We start from the raw sequence: 26722 nt of genomic DNA on the forward strand, positions 1-26722 counted from the left end.
GAAAGTTGAAATAAGCAATGTTTTTTCCAATTTTACCAGTTGTGTTGGAGCATCCAATGGCCATGTACGTGGGCTTTGTTGCTTCAGCAATAGCTCCTGCGAATGTCAATGGTGAAGACCTCTGGAAATCCGAAAAAATTGTTGATGATCAGCTGTGTAAAACGGCTCCAACTCGGCTGGTCAGATCGACTCGGGCGCTTCCCGATGACGTCATCATAAGGCAAATCCATCCAAAACAAACTGCCCGTGGTCCCCATTTGTTACAAATCAAATTTATTTTGTTAATTTACGGTTATTTTCCAGTAACTTAATCAAGACATGAAAACTTTTAACATATTTTTGGAATGCTTCTGTGGTAGTCTGACAATTTAATCGGTAATTTTGCCGGATCAAAGTTACATCTTAAGAGAAATTCCTTCCTCCAATTTTTTTTTAAAGTTGTGAAGGGAAAATAAACCATAAATTCTTTTAATTTTTAATTAAAGTCTGCAGCCATTTTAATTTAATCACGACATTAATCACTTTAAAATCAATAACGTTTGTTCCTCCTTTTTCTACTGATGAATTTGATTATGTTTTATTGTAGTATTTGGTATATTTAAGATATATGCTGGATAAATTAATCTGGCTAATGTGAAAAAAACGTTTTTTAAAGCCAAAGGGAAATTAAATATTGGGTGAAAATGTAATTCTCTGAATTTGGCACGGCTTGGAGTCGAACCTACGATCTTCTGCTTTGCAGCCCAACACCTAACCCACTCCCCCACAACACCAGTGCCGTGCTTAGCCGCGCATTTTTGAAAGGTCAACTGTGTTGAAGAAGTGGTTTTTGGTGAATTTTGTGTTGAAGAAGTGGTTTTTTGTGAATTTTGTTCCAACCGTAAGCCGAAACGGCGTCAAGTACAAAAAGCCCTGATCGCGGCGTCGAGACCAACATTTCGATATATAGTATGTGGGGGTAGACCCTACGGTTCGGGCTGTATTAACGGTACTATAATAATAAAGAAACCCTTATTAGGTGCATAGCATAAGGCCTCCGCCATGCATTTTCAATGCATAGGCGGGCGCCTAATAAAGAAACCCTTATTAGGTGCATAGCATAAGGCCTCCGCCATGCATTGAAAATGCATAGGCGGGCGCCTAATTACTACTAATTTTACATTTTAGAAACAAAAAGACAACAATATAAACATTAAAGTACAGTTTATAGGTTGGGTTCTGCAATGTTATAAGATGAGTATAAAACTCATCTTTAGAACAAATCTCTGCTTAATATGGTGATCTGCACCGCCTAATCTACTTTCATTAGTTTTCAGGCATTGCAACCGTAAAATGCAGAAAACACGGTCAGAGTGGCTCTTTCTGAGTTTTCTCTCTGCTCCTGTCACGATGAGCTGCAGCGTGTTATGAGGCGGAGGGATATTTCTGCGTCACTTAGTTTAGACCCCAAACAATTGACTTCACTTTCAGAAACAAGCCCGAAATAAAACTACAACCCACAACTCATGAAATTTACAAGCGAAAAAATAAGACCAAAGTTGCATAAAGTAAGTGGGCTTTGCAACAGTGAGCACTCTAAGTGTGTCGTGTCACTCCGCCACTCTGATGGGGTAAACAAATGTTCTGGCAAATTCTACATTATAAAACAGAAAAACCTACCGAAAAGTTTCGCTTTCATTTCATCCTGAAGACATTCTTCTTCCAAATTTTGGCTACAGACTGTCAGGATTTGTTTAACGATGAACTCAGAACACACACACAGGACAAAAGTTTGAGAGGTTAATTGAAGGGTAGAGGATTGATGGGAGATGTAACCAGAGATGCAGAAATACGGAGGCTCAGGAGTGCAGGTGAAGGCAGGAGCTGACAGCCTGGAGAGAGAGTCCAACGAAGCTGGAAGGCATGGCGCAGAGCTTTCTCAGAGCGGCTAGTCAGGTTAGCAGATCACACGAGGCACCATGCCATCGATACTTGATCACTGGAGACAGCAGAACACAGAGCAGAACTTCCCAGGAACAACAGTGAGGTACAAAGTCTTTCAACGAGGCAGGACTAACCTTAAATGAGAAAACAAAAATAGATCTTCCAAGGCGAGGACGAGGACTGGCATGGAGTGGATGAAAACAGAAGACGGACCGGCACAAGAGTGAGACAGAGGGAGGCTTAAATAGGGAGACTAGCAGGTGAAATGCATCTGACTGAATAATTACCAACAGGTGTGACTGACTGCAAAGGGGGTGAAGGGAAAGCTTAAGTGAGGGGAAGGGAGGAGCTAAGACTAACAGAAATAAAGGTCAAATCATAACTACAACCTAAAAGAGATGAAAACTGAAATATAATATTAAACAGAAAGCTAAGTCAAAACTCTGCCATGACACAGACAACATGTTTTATCTCTGGCCAGAAGCATGATGGAAAATCCTTTCTTCAAGTAGGTAATCCAGCAAAACAGCCCTGGTGGATCATGACTTGGAAAGGTGAAAAAACAAATGTTTTTTCCACTTTTACCCGATGTATTGGAACATCCAACTGCCATGCTCGTGAGCATTGTTGCTTCAACTCTAGCTCTCGCAAATTTCAGTGGTGAATTAATCTGGAAATCCGAAATAATTGTTCCTGATCGCAGCTGTGTACGACAGTTCCTATTGAGTTTGCTAGTAAAGCGCGGTGAACTGCCATCGGCTCTCCGCTTATCCACGTCACAGGATGTGATGTCAGGCCATTACTGCCCACATTTGGGCAGTAATGGCCAGTATTTGGGCCATACACAGTGATCCAGACAACAATTTATCCTTTTTTTTCTTATTGATTAACGCTAAATTCATTAAATAACCATAAACGTATTAGTTTTAGGTACAGCTAATGATCCCCTGATTTTTGCTTGTTGACCGGACTTCTCCTTTAAATATGCATATTTTAAATGTTTGCCTCTGATCATTGTTTCTCCTTTACTGTCAAATCTTAAACCGAGGTGAGACGGGCCTTCAGAAATAATCAGGAGCAGACCCTTATTAATATTAACACTAGACTGAAAATGTCTAGAGATAATCTGGTGATAATTTACATACAGGAGACGGCCAAATACTAACATGGACATCCAGATATATTTAGAAGCTTTTTACCAAACCAAAGACTCAGCAGCTCTGCAGTAGAACCAAGACCTGAAGAGACTGAAAAGATTCTCTGTGTGGGTCAAACAGGACATTGATGTGAAGAGCAGATGTTCATCTGATGATGATATCACTGATAAGTCATCATATTTTAGTCTGTTTATCAGTGTTTATCAGTCCAAAAGCATCTAAAGACAGTTACAAGGTCGGCTTTCTATCACCTGAAGAACATTTCTAGGATTAAAGGACTGATGTCTCAGCAGGATCTAGAAAAACTAATCCATGCGTTTATTTTTAGTCGAATTGATTACTGCAACGGTGTCTTCACAGGTCTGCCTAAAAAGTGGATCAGACAGCTGCAGCTGATCCAGAACTCTGCTGCCCGCGTCCTCACTAAGACTAAGAAAGTAGAGCACATCACCCCAGTTCTAAAGTCCTTACACTGGCTCCCTGTATCTCAGAGAATAGACTTTAAAATACTTCTGTTAGTCTATAAATCCCTAAATGGCTTAGCTCCTAAATACATCACAGACTTGTTATCAGTGTATCAACCATCCAGACCACTAAGCTCTTCTGGCTCCAGCCTACTCTGCATACCTAGAACTAGAACCAAACACGGAGAAGCAGCATTTAGTTCCTATGCTCCACTTATCTGGAACAAACTTCCAGAAAACTGTAAAGATGCGGAAAACCTTAGTTCCTTTAAATCAAGATTAAAAACACATTTGTTTAAAATTGCCTTCAACTGTCCTAGTTAACTGAATCACCACTTTTTGTTCTATTTTCTATCTATATTTTATTCCTACTTGCTTTTATTGTTTTATTTTGCTATATTTTAATCATGTAAAGCACTTTGCATTGTCTTTGTACTGAATTGTGCTATATAAATAAATTTGCCTTGCCTTGCCTTGCCTTGATTTAACTAACGGATGTTATTATTTCTCCACAGACTAGTAGGCTGTATTCTCGCACTGACTGAATGTGAAGCTGTGGCCTCAGCTCTGAAGTCCAACCCCTCCCATCTGACTGAACTGGAAATAGATGAGATCCATGGAGGGAGAACCTTTGCAGACTCTGGAATGCAGCATCTCTGCGAGATCCTGGAGACTCCAGTCTGTAAAGTAAAGAAGCTGAGGTTGGTTTAATCTTCACTTGCTACTTTAAAACTTATTTTAATCAATAATTTTTTTTACATATTTTCTTTACAGCCAAACAGCTGTCCAAATGTTTTGCCTTGTAAATCATTTTTTTTCCTGATATGTTCAAAGGTTTTAGTCATGAACCAAAATTGCCCTGGTACTAAAAACTCATATTTCCCCCCTGGTTTTCGGATGGGCTGCACAGTGGTACAGTGGGTAGTGCTGTTGCCATGTAGTAGAAGGTCCTGGGTTCAAGTCCTATCCTTGCCCTGGGTCTTTCTGCATGGAGTCTGCATGTTCTCGCTGTGTATGCATGGGTTCTCTCCGGGTACTCTGGCTTCCCCCCACGGTCCAAAAACATGACTGTTGGGTTAATTCTCTTTATGTGTGAGTGTGTGCATGAATGGTTGTTTGTCCTGTCTGTCTCTGTGTTGCCCTGCGATAGACTGCCGAACTGTCCAGGGTGAACCCCGCCTCTCACCCATTGACAGCTGGAAATAGGCACCAGCACCCCTCACGACCCCACAAAGCATAAGCGTGTTTGAAAATTGATGGATGGATAATTTCAGTTCACACTTAAAATGTTTTGGAGAATAGGTCAAATGATGTGAATTAATGATGGAGAGGTTTCAGTTTGATTCTGGAACGGTTCAGATGACAAGATAGGACACATAAATAAGGTAAATAAAAAATAATAAAATAGTAATATCTAAAAAAAATACTGTTTGAGAAGAACAAAGACAGAAAATCTAAAATAAATAAAACCGATGGAGCCACTAGGTTCCACCACCTCAGCTTTGTCCTGAAGCTGCTGTTCTGTTGGGCCGGGTCAGAGAGGAACAGTCCTCTTCAATCTGACAGCTTAGTCAGACAAAACCGGAACAAACTCAACGTGCCAGGCCCCAGCAGAGTGGGTATTAAAACTTCACCACAATATTGAAAAGTAAAAAAATCTACTGCAGCAGACGGTCTCTGCAGTGGTGTAGTGATCCCTGGAGAAATGGGTATACTCACTGTTTTTGCCCTTTTTTAACGCAGGCCAGAAAAATGCCCTGTTTAAGAAACAATCACATGAAAGACTATTTAGTTTGCCCCTCAGTAGTGTTTCCTTATTCTCACATAATTTTTGCTACTTGATCTCAGGAAGAAGTATTATGAAATAACTAAACCAATACTAGCCAACAAACAAGTAAGAGGAAACTATACATTTGAGTGAACTATTCCTTATTCCTGAGTCAATGGATAGACTCTTTCGTAAGCTGATTAGCTGATTAGCAACAGTTACCGTGGGACGGAGTGTCACTGTTTATAAATTGAACATGACTTAATCAGGAGCGGTTTGTTAGGTATTACTGATCACACAGGCAGTCTACTTGAAAGTAAAATCATTCAAAATCATCATTCAAATTATTCAATAAAACAATATGTAATAAAAATAATTACATAAAAAAGCATTTACACTGCGACAGACTGGCGACCTGTTCAGAGTGAACCCTGCCTCTCGCTCATTGAACACTGGAGATAGGCACCAGCACCCCTGTCGACCCCATGAGGGATAAAGCGAGTCAGAAGATGGATGGATGGATATGCATTTACAACTGTAATATACTCTCTGAACCTAGTAACCTTTGCTGATACCACAGTATATTAGATACTATATTAGTATATAAGACAGACCTGCTTTCTGCAGGAGTGTAAAGAGATTGCAGGTGGAATAAAACAACATTACAATATAAAGTGCAGCAGTGATCAAATGTAAAAATTCACATGAAAAACAGTTTGCAAAAAACTGTGCAGAAGTATGTTCAACCATCGTTTATATGCTAAAATAATGGTGCAAAAAGGCATTTGTGTAGAAACGTACGGTGCAGTGCAAATAATATGTGCAAAAATGCAGTAAATGTTGAGTTGTGTATTGTTTGAATGGATAATAAAAGTTCAGCAATGTTGGTAGTGCCAAATATGGATGTGATTATGATGTGGAGTCCAGTTTAAAGTTCAACAGTCTGATGGCAACAGGGAAAAAGCTTTTGCAGAACCTGGTGGACCTGCAGCGGATGCCGGGGAACATCTTCCCAGAGGGCAGCAGGGAGAACAGTCAATGGTGGGGTTGTGAGGGGGTCACTGATGTTATTGGCTAAGCAAACTCTTAAAACAAACCAAATACCTGTAACTAGATAGAAATAAAATGATTACATTCACATTTTTCTAACAGTGATGACATCAGAGGTGTTCTGTCTGACCCAGACCAACTGAGGTCTGTTGGTGAGGAAGTCTAGCAGCCAGTTGCGAAGGGGTGTGCTGAAGCCCAGATGTTCCAGTTTTCAGTAATAGTAATAATAATATCATCTTTATTGTCATTGAAATATACATTGAAACATACATTACAACAAAATTTGTTAACTGCTTTTAACCTATCCCCGTGGGGAGCAGTGGGCTGCCACATGCGGCGCCTGGGGAGGAATCTGGGGTTAAGGGTTTTGCTCAGGGACCCAGAGTGCAGGCGCTGGGGATCGAGCCGGTTACTTGCATCCTTCTCTGAGTGCAAGCGTGCTGCTCTAACCACTAGGCCAACACTCCCCCCTACCAGATGCTGTGGGATGATGGTGTTGAACGCTGAACTGAAGTCCAGGAACAGCATCCGCACGTAGGTGTTCTTCTTCTCCAGGTGTGCCAGGCTCAGGTAAAGAGCAGAGGAGATGGTGTCCTCAGAGGAGTGGTTCTGCCGGTAGGCAAACTGGAACGGGTCGAATGTTGGGGGGAGACTGGAGACGATCTGTTGTTTCACCAGCCTTCAAAGCAATTCATCATGATGGGAGTCAGTGCAACAGCCCGGTAGTCGTTGAAACAGGTGACTTGAGGTTTCTTCGGCACCGGAATGACGGAGGCAGACTTAAAGCATGCTGGCACTGTGGCTTGGTCCAGCGAGGTGGTAAAAATGTCTGTGAGGACCCCAGCCAGCTGACCTGCACACTCCGTGAGCACCCCATTACCACAGTAATTCAGGGTCGTTGGTTGGCCCGGGTGATGATGGTCTTGGTGGTACTGACGTCCTTGTTACTGTTTCACTGTGCCGTGTCTACGGTGAAGCACCCTCGGTGGACCCAGTTCGTTTTACCCAGTCAGGCGACCCCCACTTACTTTACTACCTTGAATGTAGGACGCATAAAACAGACAAGTATGCTTTTAGTTATATTTTATCTACGTAAAGACAGAGAAATGGTTACAGTCACACCAGCGCTGATGGGCCCCTGATCGGCAGGCGGCCTCGAGTGCTCATCACACAAACATTATAAAGGGATCTCGGGACACACCCATACAAGGGCGGTACACATCCAAACTGTGACATCAGCAGGGAAGCTGTGTCACCTCCGGGGTGGTATCTGATAGATATGTGCCAATCTTTTGGGTCAGTGCCATCTAAGTGTGCCATGCAGTTCTGGGATAAACAGCTCGTTCCACTTGACCTTGTTGATATCCTAACAGACCCCCTGATGATGTGTCATTATGGCACATCACCAAAGATGATCAACCAGTGGAACGACAGCTCTCAGTCTGTCCCTCTCCCAGAACAGTCGGTCATTCCGTCCAGTCCAAGCAATCCACGCACGTCAGCTTCCGGCTTCCAGAGTCCATCCATCCGTGTTCTCCATGGCAGTCGATAGTGCGGCTCAGTCTCTGGGGTCACACAATCTCTGCTGGTGTGACTGAAAAGCACTTTGTAAAAACCAGTCCAGTTGTCCGTTAGCCCCCCCTGTTGGTGTGCCCCAAAGGCACATCACAACGAAAACAGTTCCAAGGAATGGGCCGGACAAACCACAATGGAAAGATCTTAGCATCAATCAGCATGAATACTTCATAATTCAGCATTTTTTACTCAAGCCCACAGTCCAAGCATTTTATCTACAATTCAGGGTTCAACTATTTGAGCTAGGCCTGTTTTAGGTTCCTATGCGCACATTATTTTAAGTTTACTTTAGACTAGATAAGCTAAAGGTGTACCTTAATCAAGACCAAATTTGTCTACTCTACCCCCACCCCAAGAAACCTCCTACTCGGTCCTCCACTCTCCATTCCTATGGACAACCATCCATCACCTTCAATCCTCACAAATCCAAGAGTACCAGTAGGGGGCATCAGAGGGCAGGCTGAGCCTCAAGCAGGAAAAACCCATCTCTCTAAGAAATGGTAAAAAACCCGATAGAGCCCAGTCTAGGGGAATCCCACTCTGGGCCAATCTGAGCGAGAAGACACCCTGCATTGAATCTAAAAATTAGCCTTACCAAGTAATTTATGGATCTGTGATAGCCATCAGATCCTGGTTCTCCACATAACAAAGCAAAAGGATTGCAAGAACTGTAGGTCTTGGTGTGTGTGTCTGTAACAGAGAGTTTTCATTCTTAGTCATAAAGCCATAGCGATCGACTTAATGCAACATCACAGTATAAACATCATAACACATAAAATCAAACATGGAAGTCAGTCGAAAACAGAAAGGAGAAAGAAAAGAGAAAAAATCAGTTTTGTGATATAAAAAGAGTCTGTACGTCAATAACGCAAGTAAAAAACGTCAGCCCAGTCTGAGCACGTGGCAGACATGAATCTATTCGCGCATAAGTGGTCAGCTCAGTGTTCTCAGGCAACTGCTCCTTCATGGCAAACAGAAAGAAGAAAACATAAAAAAAATCATAGGTCTCTGGCATGTTACTCCCAAACTTCTTAAGTCCTCTTCTTATTCCTCAGCATGGACAAAAACGATTTAGATGGATGGTAATGAGTGTTCTGTCCTTTGTCAGGCAATAAGCATTTTATCCCCAGTAAAATGCTCTGTTGAGATGGTTGGCAGACACCAGGCCTTGTTTACTGTTGAATAACTGAAACAAGGTGTAATTAGTGTTCTTATCAAGACTCCCAATCCTTCTGTCATTTACCTTCTTCAAACACTTTCACATCCAGATATTTCCGTTCACAATTATTGTGCTCTTAGCTTAACCTCCTTTACTGTAATCATTAGATCTTGCATTACTCTTATATAAAAGGAGAAATCTGAAAGTTCAACATTATCTGCAGCAGCATTTCTCTATAATTCTTTCCCATGTGTGTCTCACCTTACAATTGTCCAACAGTTGAAAAATCTCTGCAATAGAAATTTATCATCATATGTTTCATGGCTACTGTGACACGGTTCATCTCAATTTATCTAGTACACAGGGAATTGTACTAAAACCTTTCAGAAACTTCTTACTGAACCAGCTCTAAAATACTTCACATTTTTCTAAAAGGTCCAACAGAAAAACCCTTAAGTTTGTAAAAGAAAACTCTACTATATATATTTGCAGAATAATGTTGTGATATTAATCAGAAGCAGCCCTATGTACTTCTTATCTTATTTTGAAAAGCTCAGCTAAGAGAAAGGAAGTGTGTGCATGCCCCTCGCCCACACGGAGTTGTGATTGGTTGCTATTCAGGAAGTGGGTGTAGCCCAGGGCGGAGACAGGAAGTAGTTCTGTGAATCAGTTTCAGCTTGACGTGCATCAAACAAAAAGACTTGTAGTTGAATGCGCCCTTCACCTGACGCGAAGAGCAATTCTAACCCCATTAATTCTTGATTTTTTAATCACTTCTGCTTGTTTTAAAAGACAGCTTTTGTATGTCCCCCTGTTTGAATCTTGTTTGAAACAAACCTTTAAACTGTAGTATGCTGTGGGCAGTAAGTCATTGTTGCTTATTAAACACATCGCCCCCTGACCATGTAAGAAGCTCCATACTGCTCTAGGTCTTTAAACCTTTTTCAGTCATTCAACATTAGTTTAACTGATAATACATCCAAGCATAATTATATCCCCAAGTAAATCAACCCTTTAACAAGTATCTAGTTTTTGTTCTCATGTGTTTAGTTCATCCTTGAAAAACTTTAAGCAGACATTATTCCGAGTGATTTTCTTACAGTTTCATTCATTCATTTATTATTATTATTACCGTTGTGATCTTATATCACCCAGTGATCTATAAATCCTTATTTTATGTTTGCACCGTCTTGTCCCAGCAGATTAAAAATTCCCATTCTAGAATTTGCTTGTTTGTTTCATCAATCACTGTCTGTTGTAATTACTCGAGAAATTGTGCAGTTCCTTTAAACCCCCTTAAACATTGACCACCCATTGGTAAATGATCAGCTTTAAGTTTTGCCCTTCTTCTAATTCTTTGTTTAGCCTTAGTATCTGCACCTTAAATTGACAAATAGTGGAATTCTTTGTATAAACACTTCTCTGTGTCCGTATTTGTTTTGGCCTCTATAATTTTGTTTTTTGCATTTTAAGTGTGAACCTGGTCAGGATAGAGAAAGTCATCTCCGATGCTCCTTTTGGCAACCCCAGCAAACCCAAAAACAAAAATTTTCACTGTCAGTGTTAGGTTATAGGTAATCCCTGTGGGAACACGACGCCGTCTCCTTGGTCCAACCTGGTTCCAAGCGCCTGGGTCATCGAAACACTCCACCACCTGCGACAAATCTCTGACATTTTCAAACCACAGCAGCAATTCCTGGGTCTCCACACCCCCGGTCTGAAATGTCTCTAGTCGTAAGCCCAGGCTTTCAGTTTATCTCCTCTTTAGTGTCCCCCTTTCGGGCCCATTAACCCCAAGTTGCATATTGTTGAATCCCCATTTTCAAATGTTCTTTTTGTTGAGGGTCCAAGAGTGTGTTCTAGGTGCGTTTCCTGAACGCCAACCTCTCCATGTCATGTTTGTGAAACCTTGTAGTTGAATTTCATCACCTGTGAAGCAAAGCAGTCATGCATAGTCTTGTTAGCACAGCAGGAGTTTCACTGTCCGGTGCCATTGCAGCTCTGATATTCCTCAGAGCCAACCTTCATGCATTGATATCATGTTGAAGCCGTTATCCTCCTATCATCATCTTGTGTCCAGGAGTCACTTCTGCTGTCCTGACCAGATACCAAATGTACAACTAATCTAATTGACCTCATTAGTTTTCTGCATGTACGCAAGAAGACAATCGTTAGATTATTCTGGTCTAAAAGACCACTAGGTTAATAGATGGCTAAACTATGTTTATGTGGGGCTTTTTTTTTCCTTCTGGATGTTTTAACATTTAGTTAAAGAACAACTATTGTAATATTTCGTGTTTGAACAGAGAGATGTTAAGTCTCCTCAAACCTTTTAGGTAACTGCGTACAATTCCAAACTATTTACACTGGTGCTTTAATCCCTAATTTACCCAAGTTATTTATTAGAATAAGGCATTATATTAAACTTGCAGTTTTATCCATTTAAGTCCTTAACCTTTGTGTTGCTTTACATCCTAATAATTAATTTCTTAGTTGCGCCTCTGCTTACTTTAGGATACCCAGTAAATGTTGTGCTCACAATTTCCCCTTCGCTTGAACAAGGTTAAAAGGTTTAGAGTTCATTCTGCTCATATTGAAAAATTAGCTTGCTCACTCATTCGTCCATTCGTTTATGCTATTAACTGTTGCTGTAATGCCTACTTTAACTTTTTCGCCCACTAGTTTTTTTTTCATGATCATATTTATCGCCCATTGATGTAATAGCATACAATGTTCTTATCCACTTTCCTTTTACGTTTAAACGGCCCCTCTATGTATCCCACTCCTTACTTTAATCACCAATACTCATAAGTTGTTGAACCGGTTTTAGGTTTAGCATAATTTCTTAACCTTCTCTATGCTCTCATCAGGTAAATCAACATTTTGGTGCAAAATGGATGTCTATTAGCGGTGTTCCCTATTTCTTCTCATGCATGATGTATTTTATGAAGCTTATTGTATCTTAAAGGTATACTATGCAACCAGCGTTGATTTTCCAGCGAGGCTCCCCCCAGAGGGCGAAAGTAAAAGTGCACTGTCGTAAAGATGCTCAGTTGTTCTCCTGGTTTGTCCGTCAAGCCGGGCGCGGTTATTTTGAGCTTAGCAGACAGGCGAACACAACGAATACAAAAGTCGAAAAAACGGCAGTACAAACAATGACTAACACAGTGAAAGTATGAACATGCACACAGAGAGAGAGAAACCGTTCCAATGCAGTGTTTCCCCTAGGAATTTGGGACGACCGGCGGAGCGGGGGGGAAACAAACTTTGCGCCGATGAGCGGAAGGGGGGGGGGGAGACAAGCTTTGCGAGCATATCGAGTTAGTTTTATTTTTTTATTATTATTTTCTTGAAATGTCGGCGAGGCGGTAGCGTGAGGGAAACCCTACAATGTTACTTATCGCATCAGCAGAAACGCGAGGTCCGAGTCAACCTGGCAGCCTTCTTTTTCTTTTAGCTCTCGCCATTCAGAAAAAGGTTGCCCGATGTTCACCCGTGTACGACTCCTCTCTCTGTCCAGAGCCTTTTTGCTCTTTCTTGCCTGCTCCGACATGGGCTTTCGCTGTTTCTCGCTGGTTCCGCCATGATAACTGCACAAATATCGCCACTGCGCTAGCAACGAGCACACCTTTCACTGCGGGCGTGTAGCAGTTCTCACCGTAAAGCAAGACCGACTCTCGCGATGCACACGAGACTACTGAGCCTGTGAGTGCGGGCCGAGTGCTCCTGCAATTGCAAGTGCGGTATTTCCCCCACAGACCACCAGGGCGGCCGAGAAAACCTTAGTTCAACCTGAAATGACTCATTTAATAATCCAAAACGGTATGGAACATATTAATTAACTGAAAAATGTTGCATAGTATGCCTTTAAAGGTGCCTCTTTGAATCTTATTCAAACCCCTTGTGGGGTTAATAAAATTCCAAAACATATCTATATGTATTCTAAATGATTTAAATAAAAACTCTGTTAGAAAAGTAAAAGAAAACCCTTCTTATCAGCGGCCCAAAATCTCTACCAGCTTTGTTTCCAGACCAGTACCACTTGTCCGAATGCGTTTGACCCTCTTATCGCTCGGCAATAACAGCTCTGACTTAAAACACCTCCTAGGGGTTTAATAATAATCTTGATTGCTTTGAATCTGAAAGTTTTCTTCTAAGCGCATCCGCCAATGTGTATGTTTCTACTGTGTGTTTTGCGTTTTAATTATGTGCAGGAAAATCTGATGTGAAATGCAGAAGGGGTGTCTGCCAACTCATCTTTGTTTCGTGTTGCGGTCCATTGAAGGTTATCCGATGCCTCTGTCTTTGCCCCCGCAAATAGTTGTCCATTTTCAGTCCTCATGTCTCAGTTCAACAGCACAACATCGTTCCAGGACGAGCTTTGTCCATGAATCTTCTTTCTCCAATCGTTGTGTCTGAAACCACAAGGAATTCTGCCAGCATTTTGCCAATATGGATTTTGTCCAAAATCAAATTGTCTAATAAAAGAATTGTCCATCTTCATCCGTAGTGTAGTGTAAATAAGTTGAAAAGAAAAATCAAAACAAAAATTACAAGAAAACTGTCTCAAAACAAAATCAACCACATCGTTCCCTCTAAAACAAAATTATTCTTGAAGTTCTTCACCTTTACCCCAGATCTTGATCCCTTAAAAATTTATCCAAGCAAAATATTTTTACAGACAGTTCAACCTCTTTGTATAAGTTCAATAATCAAAAATATATTTCTCTTAACCTTGTAGCATCACATTCCCCATTAAACCTCTATGCAGCTTCTGCAAAAATTACTGATTTTTCTCCAAAATTTGATTAAAAACTGGATTAGGCAGGAGTCAAGTACATCACCTTTTTCCCCTGGACCACTGTGGCACCGCTTGGTACTAACTTGTCTCTGAGAATGCCTAATAAAAGAGACTAAAATCTCTCCGTTAGCACATTCCAATTATATATGACCAGGTTTCCTTGCAAGAAAAAGCAGAAAACAGGATAGAAATGTTAATGTGAGTCAGTAGAGAGGGCAGCAGTGGGAAGGGGTACATGAACAATTTCCAAAGCCACCTTCTTACCGCTAGAAGGATACTGAATACTGAATTGTACTTTATAACCAAATTTGCCTTGCCTTGCCTAGAAGGTCTCAATATTACCTGTCATAAGTTTGTTAAACTTAGCATAATTTAGTCACTTTTGTCAATCCCTGCACGTCCATTTTAGATCATGACTTCTTACCATACGGCCTGAAAGAGCTCACTTTCCAGAGTCTTCTGTTGGAACAAAGGTGGCTTTACAGTTTCATCTCACATCATCTGAAAGAAGTAACTCAGAGAAAAACAATTCTGTTAGTGTATTAGGTGACAAAAGAAAACCTGGTCTTTTTAGTGTCTTGGTTCTTAACGTGATGTGTCTAAGTTCTTGCTTGGTCCAGGGGAGGTAGGAATCTCTCGTTCCTTTACTTTCATCATTTTGTATTAAAACTTCTCATCTTCTTAAATTATCTGCCGAACAACCTTGAATGTTGTCACTTTTTTGCCACTGGTGATGCAAAAATTAAAGCAAAGGAATAATTTAACAAAGGAATAATCAAAAATGCACAAAACAATAAAAACCCGAAAGTAAAAAGTCTCCCAAGGAGTGCATTATGTGTGTTCCAATATCTTATAGCATTCTTTTGATTTCTTTCTAGCTCTTTCGATCATGCAAACTTAGTTATTAATGCTTTTCAATCTTAATTGGTCAAGGGTGAAACTTTAAAGCAACCATTTCCTCTTTCAGTGTTTTGAGCTTCTGGTGTTTTTCTATACATGATAAGAGTTTTCCCCGTAATTCAGCACATTGAGAAAGCTACCCAAAAACAAAGAGATTAGAAGTAGAATCTAACCCTTCACAAGCTGGCTTTATTTTATTTTTTCCCTCTGACATAGTTTTCGTGCCCCCAGGCCAGAACACACAGACCCAGCCTTGCCATAACATTCAGATGTTTACATCATGGTCAGATTTGTTTATCATATCTATTGTCCTGTTTCAGGTTAAACTGACCCTCTGAGGCTTGCCTCAGCTCAGCATAACTAATAACATCAGATGCTTTTGTAACTGATGACATGCTTAATGTGGCCTTGTGATATCTTGTCACTTCTCAAAATTTCTCATTAGCTGCATTCAAATCCCAAGTAAAAAGAAATAAAATAAATTAATAGAGAAGCCTTAGAAAAGCAACCATATTTAGTCCCATACAGTTTGTTTAAAGCACAGTTTGTCTCATCTATTTAAATCAAAAATCATGTATATCTTAATGCTCTTAAATTCTTCTCTTTAGGCAGCTGTAAAATCCCCTTAAACATATCCCATCCGGTTCCATTTCTCCCAAACATTCTCCCATATGCTCCCCATATGCTGTTTGCCATTTTATTAATGTTCTAAAATTACAATATAAAAGCTTTTACTCTGTTATTATTTCAGCTGTCATGAATTCATTGACAAACACAAGCCAAACACAATCTAATAGCATAACTGAATACACCCCAACGCCTCTGTTTGCTGTAATGCATAATTAAGCTCCAAACTAAAAAAACTTTATCCCCAGTCCCAAGTATTTCCTACAGCCCTGGGATATTTTCTGTTTAAGACACGTTAGCATATCTCAGTATAATAATTTAATTTGGCCAGATATTTAATGTTAAAAAAAAAAAACTTTGTTATTTAAATCTCTCTTTTACTTTTACCTTTTTGTTAACCTAGTCAATGCTTAAAAATGTCATTTGAATTACGGAGCTGCAGTTCTCCCAAAACAAATGATCATTTTGAAACCATGAACAATAATTTTAACCGAATTAATTAATTCACACAGAAGAACGTTTAGTTACAAACGACACATACACACGTACAGTTACATACAGTTACATACATACAGATACATAGAAACTGACGACATTCAGACAAACAAACACACGCAGGCCTTTACTTCTGACAGGGAGGAAGGGCTGGTCAGATCCTAACGACGGTTAGGGCAGCTTCTTTCAAAATGCCCTGGGTAACCACACATCCAGCACAAGGGCATATCGTAATCTTTGGTTAGTCCCTTTCTATGATTTCTGTACTGCTGTGTATCTCTGCTGGGAATTTGTCCCCATGGAGGACTCTGATACATCTGAAATGGGACATCTGGAGGGAGGGATCCCACAAACTGGTCTGAACCAAACACAGGTGTCGGGGCCATAACCATCTGAGCTTTTGCAACATTCTCTCCTCATTTTTTCACACCACTCCTCAAATTGTTTTAAATGGTTTTCAGCATCTTTATGTGGGAAGCTTGCCATTATGCTCCTTTTTCCTGCCTCCAGCAGTGTTCCTAAAGAACCCCCCTGGAGCTCATTTTCTGCCTGATTCTCAGCCATTCCAGCACTCACACGTTTTGGCCAACCTGCTGGGACAGCGTCCTGACCCCGGTCCAATGAGAGCTTATTTTTTATCTCTCAGACACCAAAACTTATTATGTTCCTATGTGCCTTATTATTGTGTTTTTACACGGCAATTTCAATGAGCCAGTGTACTCAGGATGAGCAGGTTATATGTCACCTGAACAGGTGCACCCTTACCCTTCACTTCCAAAGGCTCAATGTAGTAACGTGTCTCTCTCACACACACACACACACACACACACACACACACACACACACACACACACACACACACACACACACACACACACACACACACACACTCTGGCCAATCTTTAGTTAACTCAGTAGGTACCTACGGTCTTGCTCTCAATCTCATACGCGCTCATTTTTCGAAAAAGGCTGCTTTTATATTACCGCAAAAACGAAGATTGTTATGTTCGTCCTCGCGGAAAATAAGGGAGCTCTAAACCCACATTTTCTAGGCTACACAATGTTTAAGAAGCCACGCGTAACGGCGTGCCTGTCAGAATGCGCATACATTTGAGTGTTTTCATTTCATAGGTTTAAAGTGAGGCACTAATTATCCATATTTTGTTGTTTTAAGTTTTATAAATCCTAAGCACTTTTTGTCAGTGTGTCCACTTCAGTAATAGTAATATTTGTGTCCAGTAACAGTAATATTTTTTTTCATGGCAATACCTCCAAAAGTTGTTTCAATAAATACAGCTATGTATGAATTCAGTTGCTTTTAGTTATGTATCAATTGAAGACACTATCCAGATCATACACAGCCAGTCAGCCACTGGTAATGGCTGTATTTTCTTTAACAGTGTTCAGGGAAAATATCACAATGCATCGCAATAATTCTAGTATCGTGATGCATCGTGATAGAATTGCATCGTGACATGTGAATCGTGATTCGAATCGAATCGTGACTTCTTTGGCAATACCCACCCCTAGCTGAAAGTGTTAAATGATCCATGTTTAGAACATTATGGGTCTGAGAACCACTGTTCTACCAGAACCGTGACCCAGACTAGAAGACAGCAGCATTTTAAACAGATGCCAGAGCGATTAGACTTAAATATCCAGCAGCAGCAAGTGATCATGGATGGATTTATGTTCAAGTAGAGTTTATTGTTGTGTGGTAATCTCCAACCTCTAGTCCCCCCCCCCAACCCTAACCCCAGAACATCTTCATCACCAGCCACCACTGCTGAGAAACACACCTTGATCTTGACCTTCACACGTCATGATAACATGTTCTGGTTCTGCTGGGTTTAACTCTTTAAATCAGTTCTACTGGATCAAATATCAGACATCAGTTCATCATGTTTCGGGGACTTTTACATTCAGGGAAATTAATTTTCTACATTTTATTATTTATTTGTTCATATTTCAGTTTTAACCTGCATCCTGTTAGCTTCAGCACACATCTTTTATTCTTTGTTCAGATTATGGAGCTGCAGGTTGTCAGAGATCAGCTGTTCTCTGGTCTCTGCTCTGAAGTCCAACCCCTCCCATCTGACAGATCTGGACCTGAGCTACAACCTCCTGAAAGATGCTGAAGTGAAGAAGCTCTGTGGTTTTCTCCAGACTCCCCTCTGCAAACTACAGCTATTGAGGTCAGACTCCATGTTTTAGTTCGGATATTTGTGATGTGAAAGTTGTGTTGACACTAAACTGCAGACATCTGGCTGATATTTTAGTGATCCACACTGAGAATCTTCGTGGTAAAGTCTGATTTCTGCTTCACTGCTTTGGCCAAGTTAAAGTTTCTTTCTGTTTCCAACTGCCTAAAACAGAAACTCTAAACTCCATGTTGCCCAACTGAGAGCCTCCGGGGTTGTCAGCGACTCCTGGATCAGGTGTTGAAACGTTTTCACAGAAACTGAGTGAAAGTCTGTTAACCCTGGATTTAATCAGCTGCTTTGGCTTCACATGTTGCTGCCCTGGACCACCTTGAGAGTTGACCTTTTCCCTCACCTGCCTCTTCATCTGGACCAGCTGCACATTAAAAGGATCCCCCATCTACCCTTCCCCATCCAGTCCAAACTCTAAAGGATTTGGGCTCCATGAACCAAACAAGTTCACGTGATTTTAGTTGGTTTGCTTAGCAAGTAAACTGGATGTTTGTTTTTAGCCACAACAAACCCAAGCAACGACTCATGCCTGCAGCGCTTTATTCTGGCTTCAATTATCCGTATTTGAGTCAATATTAGCTGACCTGATAAGTGAGGTTTTGGACTGAGAGCAGTTTGACATGATAAACCTGAGAGGTGAATACTGTTAGAAACTATTGTGACACTGCTAAGATCACATTTGGTGTGTGTCATGGTTTTAAGAGCTGTGACCCAGATGCAGAACACAGTCAGGAGACTGGTGAAGATTAAAAGGTTTATTGAAATAGGTTTGAGAAGATGTTGTCAGGAACCGGCAACACTGAGTGGATCCTCAACTGTTCACAAACAGAACATGTAAGTTAATGAAAATGCTGAAAAATCTGGAGAATGTGTTTGGTTGAGTTTGCTTACTTGAGGGAAAGTGGAAACCACCAGGGAGGAAAAAGCAAATTCTGGGAGTCCAGTTGATTTATATGATGTGGACCTAATCAGAAGAGCACGATGGATGGAGAGCCAGGTTCCATCACAGGAGAGTCCAGGGGAGTCGGAGACCATATGCTGCCTTCCAGGAGCATGGTTTGCGTTCTGCTGGGTTTAACTCTTTAAATCAGTTCTACTGGATCAAATATCAGACGTCAGTTCATCATGTTTCTGGAACGTTTACATTCAGGGAAATTAATTTTCTACATTTTATTATTTATTTGTTCATATTTCAGTTTTAACCTGCATCCTGGTGGCTTCAGCTCACATCTTTTATTCTTCATTCAGATTGGGGCGCTGCAGTTTGTCAGAGATCAGCTGTTCTTCTCTGGTATTGGCTCTGAAGTCCAACCCCTCCCATCTGACAGAACTGGACCTGAGTGACAATGACCTGAAAGATGCTGGAGTGAAGGAGCTCTGTGGTTTTCTCCAGACTCCCCTCTGCAAACTACAGAGACTGAGGTCAGACTCCATGTTTTAGTTCTAGTTCTGATATTTGTGATGTGAAAGTTGTGTTGACACTAAACTGCAGACATTTGATTAATATTCTACTAATCCACACTGAGGATATTCATGGTAAAGTCTACTTTCTTCTTCACTATTTTGGTCCAGTTAAAGTTTCTTTATTTTTCAACTTATTCCAGGATTTATTAAATAATCAGCGGAAAACACGAAACAATGAGTTGAATTTCATTTTAGGGTTTCAACTTTTATCCAGGACTAAGGAAGAGGAAGATAGAAAAAATTAACAATACTGATGTTTCATTTATCTGAAGGTTTTTAATCTCTTTAAAACTTCATCAGATCAGTTTTTCTAAATTAGATTTTATGTTGATTTTAAAATAGTTAAATTTATATTTCTCTGAATTATTGGATAAAATTCAGCTGAAAAACAAAGTTCAGATCTTCTATTCTAATAAATATTTCCTGAGTTTGTTCCTGGACTTGGAGACAGTTTTTCATGTTGTCTCTGTGTAACTGAGTCTGAGCCCTGATCTCAGGTCAGAACCGGACAGCATTCGGACCCCCAGTGTGTATAAATGCCCCTCATGTGAAGCGGGTCAGAGGGGATTCAACCCAGTTTAGAAAAGTGAATTTCAGCTCCTGGAATCTGTCTGACAGGAACAAATCTATAATCCCTGATTGATGCTTCAGCACTTTTAGAAGCTCTGGAAGGATTTTACTGACTAAAACACTCAGACACAACATGTCACAGTACCAGGTTCTGGTTCTGGGGCTTTCAGCTCCTAAAGTCAGTTTTACATTAAATATTCTCCATGACATCATGTTTTATGGGTGTCGAATAATTAAAATAGTTCATTTATCTTCATTAATCTCCACGTCTTCATATTCCACAATTGCTGCTGACTTGTTTGTTTTTTGTGAAACTTGAATAATTTGGCTGCAGAACCTGAGTTTGTATTGATGGAGCTGCTGGTGGAGCTGACAGAGCTGAAGAGCTGAAGTCAGCAGGGCTGTCATTTAGAAAGCTTGCTTATTCACAAAATTGACCTGAAATGTGCGTACACCACTTTCGGCGCAAAGGTTGGGATCTATAAAAAATGAACTTGAGGGGAAAATGTGTGGTCCTCATGCCAACTCTGACCCAGGCATACACTCATTTTGGAGACAGGGAAATTGGTGACGCGGATGGTGAAGTGGTGAATTACAGCCAACCTGCATGAGGATTCCTCTCAGACGTCCAGTTTCATTCCATATCAGACTTTAATCATAGATCATATTGATCAGAAGCCTTCATACCCACAGTATTATTGATTCTTATCCTTAAATACACACGGGACATTTCTTTTTTTTTTTTTTTTTTTTTTTTTTTTTCCCAGTGTCCTGTCTAGCAATAATTGATATCTCAATGCCAGGTAGAGCTCGACAGATTTTGCTTTTACAAGTGGGGCAAACAGCTTTCGCCATAGTGCTCCACTTGATTTATGCTTGTAAATAGCTTTATTATGATTCCTGCAAGGAGAATTTCAAATTATATGGACATGACAATGTCCATATAATCCATATAAAAAAAAAAAATAAATAAATATACACACGGGACATTTCAAATAAATAAAAATGCCCATAAGCCATCTTAAATCTTAAATAAAACTCTGCAAACATTTTCTCTGGGTTTGCTACGTTCGCATTCCTCTCTCCAATGATCACCAGGGTGACGTGTTCCACAGATTATTGTGACGAGGTGAGCAGCAATCACTTTAATTGCTGGAAACAGTCAAACACACTCGTGCGTAATGCTGCTCGGTGGATGCATTGGCACTGCTGGAAGACCGTGCAGATGGAGAATTGAGGAAACGCGCTTTCAGGGATCAAATATTTCCTGGCGAATAATGAGGACTGGCCAATATCCTGCTTCTGACTCCCAGCATGCATTTTGCTGTTACCCACAGGGGAAAGTGGCTACACCTCCTTCTGAGGAGCTGAAAGGCAGCTCTCCAACCCCCAGAAAGCAGAGAAGGAGGATTTCTGCTCACACCCAGGCAGTCATAACCTTTTTAGGGTGGGGGGGGGTAATAATGGAGGGGAAACCTCTCTTCTCTGAATATGGATCTGAACCCACAGCCACAGGGGAATTTCAACACGGAGCACAGCGTGGTTTACTTTTTAACAACTTATTTTAACACCTTATTAACAACATGTTTTAATGTGGACAACATCTGAGCTTTTACCTCTGATTTCCACATTTAATAAACGCCTCTCTGGGAAATTTTCCCAACGTTTCTTTGCTTTTTCTCTGTGGCTGCCACGTCACAGAAAAACATATACACATTAACATTCATGAGGTGCTTTGCATCGACCGTTTATGGTTGAATCTGGGCGTGTAGAGGGCAGAACCTGAGCCAGAACCTGGTAACAAATGTACAGGTTGTCAGATTTTTGGCTTTGAACTAAAACCCCACTTCCCCCACATCCTTCCTATTTTGGGTTAAAGCTCAAATTAGCTGGGGTTCTAAGGACCTCTGAATCTAACGACCCTGTTTAGAATTCCTGTGAGACCTTTTCAGCTAGATGAGTAGGATACGACTGACCGGCTAACCACCTTCGTCCTAGGGCCACACCCTTCTGCAGTGGAAAGGTCAGGCAACCTAGTAGCCCGAAGCCACCTGTAACCCATCCACCGCCCTAGTTAACGGTGGCTCCTACTCCTATAAATCAGCACTTGTTACACGATCAGTATTTTTTAAAGACTCAAAAGTCCCTAAGGGTGTTGTTTTAAAGTTTGGGCTATAGGCAACCTTTTAAGACCTCCAAAATATTTCTAGAACCATGCACCATGACTATTTTACAATCATAGAAGAACTCAGAAAAATGTTGACTCACAAATTGAATGTCCACAACTTTGAACAAAATTGTATATGCTTCTTTAATTAGTACGCTTTAGCAGGGGATTAGAAACAGCATTAAGCAATTTAACAGATTACAAATGAATATTTAATCAACATCCTATCTCTTATCTAAGGCTGCTTACTAATATATTTAGGAGAGGATTTTAAATTTGGAGGAGCAAACTGACCCGAACCTCAGATGGAAACTTATAGTGGCTTTGATTGCTGGATAAGGAGTTGTCCAGCCGAACAACGTGCCTTCTCTTGATGGCAAACCCGATGTCCCGTTGATGCCCCACTCACAAAGACTCACGCCTTGAGTCTCTGCCTTGATGTCCGTGCCTGGGGTGCGTCTCCTTGGCTTGAGAGGTTGGTCTAACTGCAGAGCTGACATCTCATGGGTGCAACTCGCATCTTCTGGACATCTAGGATCTTCTCATCAACCAGGTCAAAACCACAGCAGTTCTTCTTGACAGGATTTGCAGATCGTTGGCCCCGAATTGTGGAAAAACACGAAAAATAGATAATCTGACTTAGTCTCGGCGGTTCTCAGAGACACAGGCGCCGTGTTCTTCCTTTGGCTCCACGATCGTCCTTCCGTCTTGGGTCTTCTTCTCTTCTGCTCCCCGCTGCATGTCTTCTGAGATGAGAATCTGAGCAACGAGTACCCAAATCACCCTTCTTTTATGTGCTGAGAGAGCCGTTGGGAGGTTGCAGACCTCAACCCCCCCTGTCTCCACCGAACACTTGCACCCAGTACCTTATCACCTCATAAACTTTTCACCCTATGCAGATCTCTGGCCGAGTCAAAAGTTTTCGCTCCTCTTTCTCCGACCCCAGGCAGCAGGTCATTGAACCAAAGCATCTGATTCCACTTCCTCTTTTCTTCTCGGCAGATTTCCTGTAGCCAGCAGCTGCAGTCTCCTTCCAAGCGCTACTTCCTTTTTCCACAAACTATTTTCTCCTTAGCCTGTCTGACACTTGGACTGCACTTAAAATAATCATCATTTCACTCATTTAATACATGAATGCTTGATCTTTTTAAGAAAGAAAAACAATCAGTCAAAACATGCAGTTTTTTTTTTTTTTTTTTTTTTAATTCTTTATTTTGAGTTTTTCAACAAATTTATACAAATGGGTATTTTTTACATGTACAGAAAAGTACATATATCATTAGTATTTAGACATCTTAACATGTTTCCCATTGTTGAAAGAAAAGAGAGCAAACAGAAACAAAAAAAAAAAAACACACACATAAGGGAACAGAAGGGAGTGACCATTGCCATTATCTCACATATTCACATTTTCAGAATGAAATCGGGCCTTTTTAAGTTTGTATAATCAATCCATTTTTCCCAGCATGACATGAACCATCCCTGTCTGTTATTTATAGCTGCTGTCATCTCTTCCATTTTATAAATATCCAACATTATGTCCCACCATGTTGACAGATGTGGTACCTCCTGTGATAACCATTTTTTGGTTATACCCTTCTTACTAGCAACTAACAACATGCTCAAAAGAGATTTATCATTTTTCGTCCAACCTTGTGGTATGTTTCCAAAGAAAATAGTTTTCATATCAAAGGGAATTATACATTTAAATATCTCCTGTAGTGTTTTGTGGATGTCTTTCCAATATTGTTTAACTACCGAGCAGTCCCACATAATGTGAAAATGGTTTGCTTGCAGGTTTCCACATTTTCTCCAGCAAACAGGAGGATTTCCATCATAGTGTGATTTTTGATATGGGGTAATAAAGTATCTTATCAGTGTTTTCCATCCAAACTCTCTCCATCTCTGTGAAGACGTACATTTCCACTGATGCTTCCAGATCAGAGTCCATTCTTCTTCTGTTATCAAAACATGCAGTTTAATAAAAAGAAAACAATCAATTTAAATACACAATTAAAGAGCTCTTTATGTTATCTGTTTTATGTAATACCTTTAATTTCCAAATTATCTCTTAATTTGTGAATGGTAGAGAATATGGTTGGACTGTTAGAACCTGCATCCTGGTGGCTTCAGCTCACATCTTTTATTCTTTACTCAGATTGTGGGGCTGCAGGTTGTCGAAGATCAGCTGTGATTCTCTGTGTTCGGCTTTGAAGTCCAACCCGTCCCATTTGACAGAACTGGACCTGATGTACAACAACCTGAAGGAGTCAGATGTTCAGCAGTTGCAGGATCTTGTAAAGAGTCCAGACTACAAACTGGAATCTGTGTAAGTAGATGGTTGGAGTGAGTCCAGCTGCTGTCAGCAGAACCGTTCTGAACCCAGTTGGTACCAAAGCAAAGATCCCGTGTTTCCAGTAAAGCTGCAGCTTCTCAGTGGGAAGAGAATGGCGAAAGGCTTCCTGATTGGACACAAAGACAACAACCAGCCAATCAGAGGAGCCAGCAGCTTGTTGTGTTCCTGTCTTTGTGTCCATGTGAAGATGACTGTTGTTGTTGTGTTCAGGTCTCCAGCAAATGCAGCTGGATTCCAGCTGGCAGCCTTCCACCATGTCTAGAGACATTGGTCCTCATTCATCAAGCTGTGGAGCATCAGATCTGATCTCAGACTCTTTGTTCTCTCATTTCAACAGCAAACAGCTGATCAGTTTCCTCTTAGTCACAGCTCTGAGATCAATCTGACTGCAGCCTGGAAATCACTGATTTCACAGCCCATCATTACATTTAGTCACCATGTGGTCTTTCTACAGAGCAGAAGCTCTGCTGAAGTCCACTCAGCACATCTGGACATGAGTCCTTCTCTCATTAGTTTCATCCAGATGTGTTCAGGGACAGCCTCCATGTTTCTTAGTCAGCTGGTGTTTCACAAACAGATGAGATGTTCATGTTCAGCTTCCAGAGGCTGGAAACACTCACTGATCTCCTCTGTTGCTCCTTCTTCTCTCTGCAGGCAGTGGAAGGATCGACCTTAGTAGAGCAGAGAAGCTGAGCTGTCCTGATGATCCAGAGGTTGAACCTGCAGCAGTTTGAGTTTAAATTATTTTTACTATTTCTACATGTTTTATCTTATCTACTATGTTCATTGCATTTAAAACATATTTACTCATTACTACTAGGAAATTTTAAGGTTTTAGTTATTCAGAAATTAAAGTGTTTTTCATGTGACTGATTTTGTTTTTCATTTATTACTGTTTTTGTGTTTATGGTTTTTATCATAGATTTACTCGAGCATGTATACCAATGGTTACCATTTCATTTTACTGTATATGTGTATTGATTTTCTCTGTCGGAACTATGATTAACTGTAGTCAGCCACCTGGAGTCCTTACACATAACTGTACTGTGTGAACTGGTTTGTATTATCTCAAAGGTCTTATAGTTGTTTTGTTTCTCCCTACTCCTCAGCTTAACAATGTAACCAGGGATTCCTTTTTGAAAAACAAAGAGAGGAGGCAACGGTGTATGCTTCAGAGCAAGCAGGGGAATTGTAACTGAGCATATCTCCATTCGCCCTCCTTGCAAGATTTATAACTAAGTTCTCTGTTGTCTCTCTTCCTTGTGTTGTTTAATGAATGTTTTAGGTGTTTGAACCTGACTGAACTCTGAGTTTAGAGATGTTGATCTTGTTTATCTGATCATGTCTGTCATTTAGTGTCTGATATTCTTTGTCTCTTTGGACCAATGAGGATGAAATGAAAACTAAGCTGCATTTAATGGCTCCATGTAGTTTAGATCTGAATTTGATGAAACTGTAAAGTTGATCCTTTTTGTCTCTGCATCATTTTCAGCCTGTAACCAAGAAATCTGAAATAAAGGTCAACTCTAAAGTTTTCAGGCTGCATGTTTGCTTCATTGTGAAGCAGTTTCTGGAGGTTTTTCAGGATATTTTAGATGTTTTCGGCAAATGTTTGGGCAGCTCTGGTCAAACTGTGTGCAGGTAACATGTTTTCGTGCTGCTGGGCGATCATAAACGACAAAGAACTGGTTGTAGGTGAGGCCGGCAGTTCCTCTGACATAATGTTGTTGAACGAAGAGACGTAGAAGTAGAATAGATTAAAAAAAGATGTTAAAATCCAGAAAAGGATCTGGAATTTACCGGGACACATTAAATAGAGAAGCCAGGGACCGGTATGTTGATAAAATCAGCATTATTAATAATTTGGATCCATATAAAGTGGCAAACAATGAGTGGAGCACCGACGGCGACTTTTTTGCATATCAGACGTCCTCGGCTACCTAGTTTGTGGTGTGAGCGTCTATACTTCAGAACAGTTCCGAAGCTACAAGTCCTTGGAGTCTCATGTGCAGTTCACGAATGGATGGGTTCAG

General features: G+C 40.7%; 1 protein-coding gene across 1 annotated transcript in view; it reads left to right on the forward strand.

Annotated features, from left to right (window-relative positions):
- LOC118556959 (NACHT, LRR and PYD domains-containing protein 12-like) overlaps positions 1–26227 on the forward strand; it is a 45335-nt gene extending 19108 nt beyond the window's left edge. Inside the window, exons 3-7 of the mRNA XM_036125727.1 lie at positions 4060–4245; positions 17944–18114; positions 19381–19554; positions 24492–24662; positions 25344–26227. Of these exons, the coding sequence (XP_035981620.1) occupies positions 4060–4245; positions 17944–18114; positions 19381–19554; positions 24492–24662; positions 25344–25365 (724 nt within the window). The 3' untranslated portion in view covers positions 25366–26227. The remainder of the gene's footprint in view (positions 1–4059; positions 4246–17943; positions 18115–19380; positions 19555–24491; positions 24663–25343) is intronic.
- Positions 26228–26722: the final 495 nt, after the last annotated feature.

This window comes from Fundulus heteroclitus, chromosome 21 (assembly GCF_011125445.2).
Source record: "Fundulus heteroclitus isolate FHET01 chromosome 21, MU-UCD_Fhet_4.1, whole genome shotgun sequence".
Taxonomy (NCBI): Eukaryota; Metazoa; Chordata; class Actinopteri; order Cyprinodontiformes; family Fundulidae; genus Fundulus; species Fundulus heteroclitus.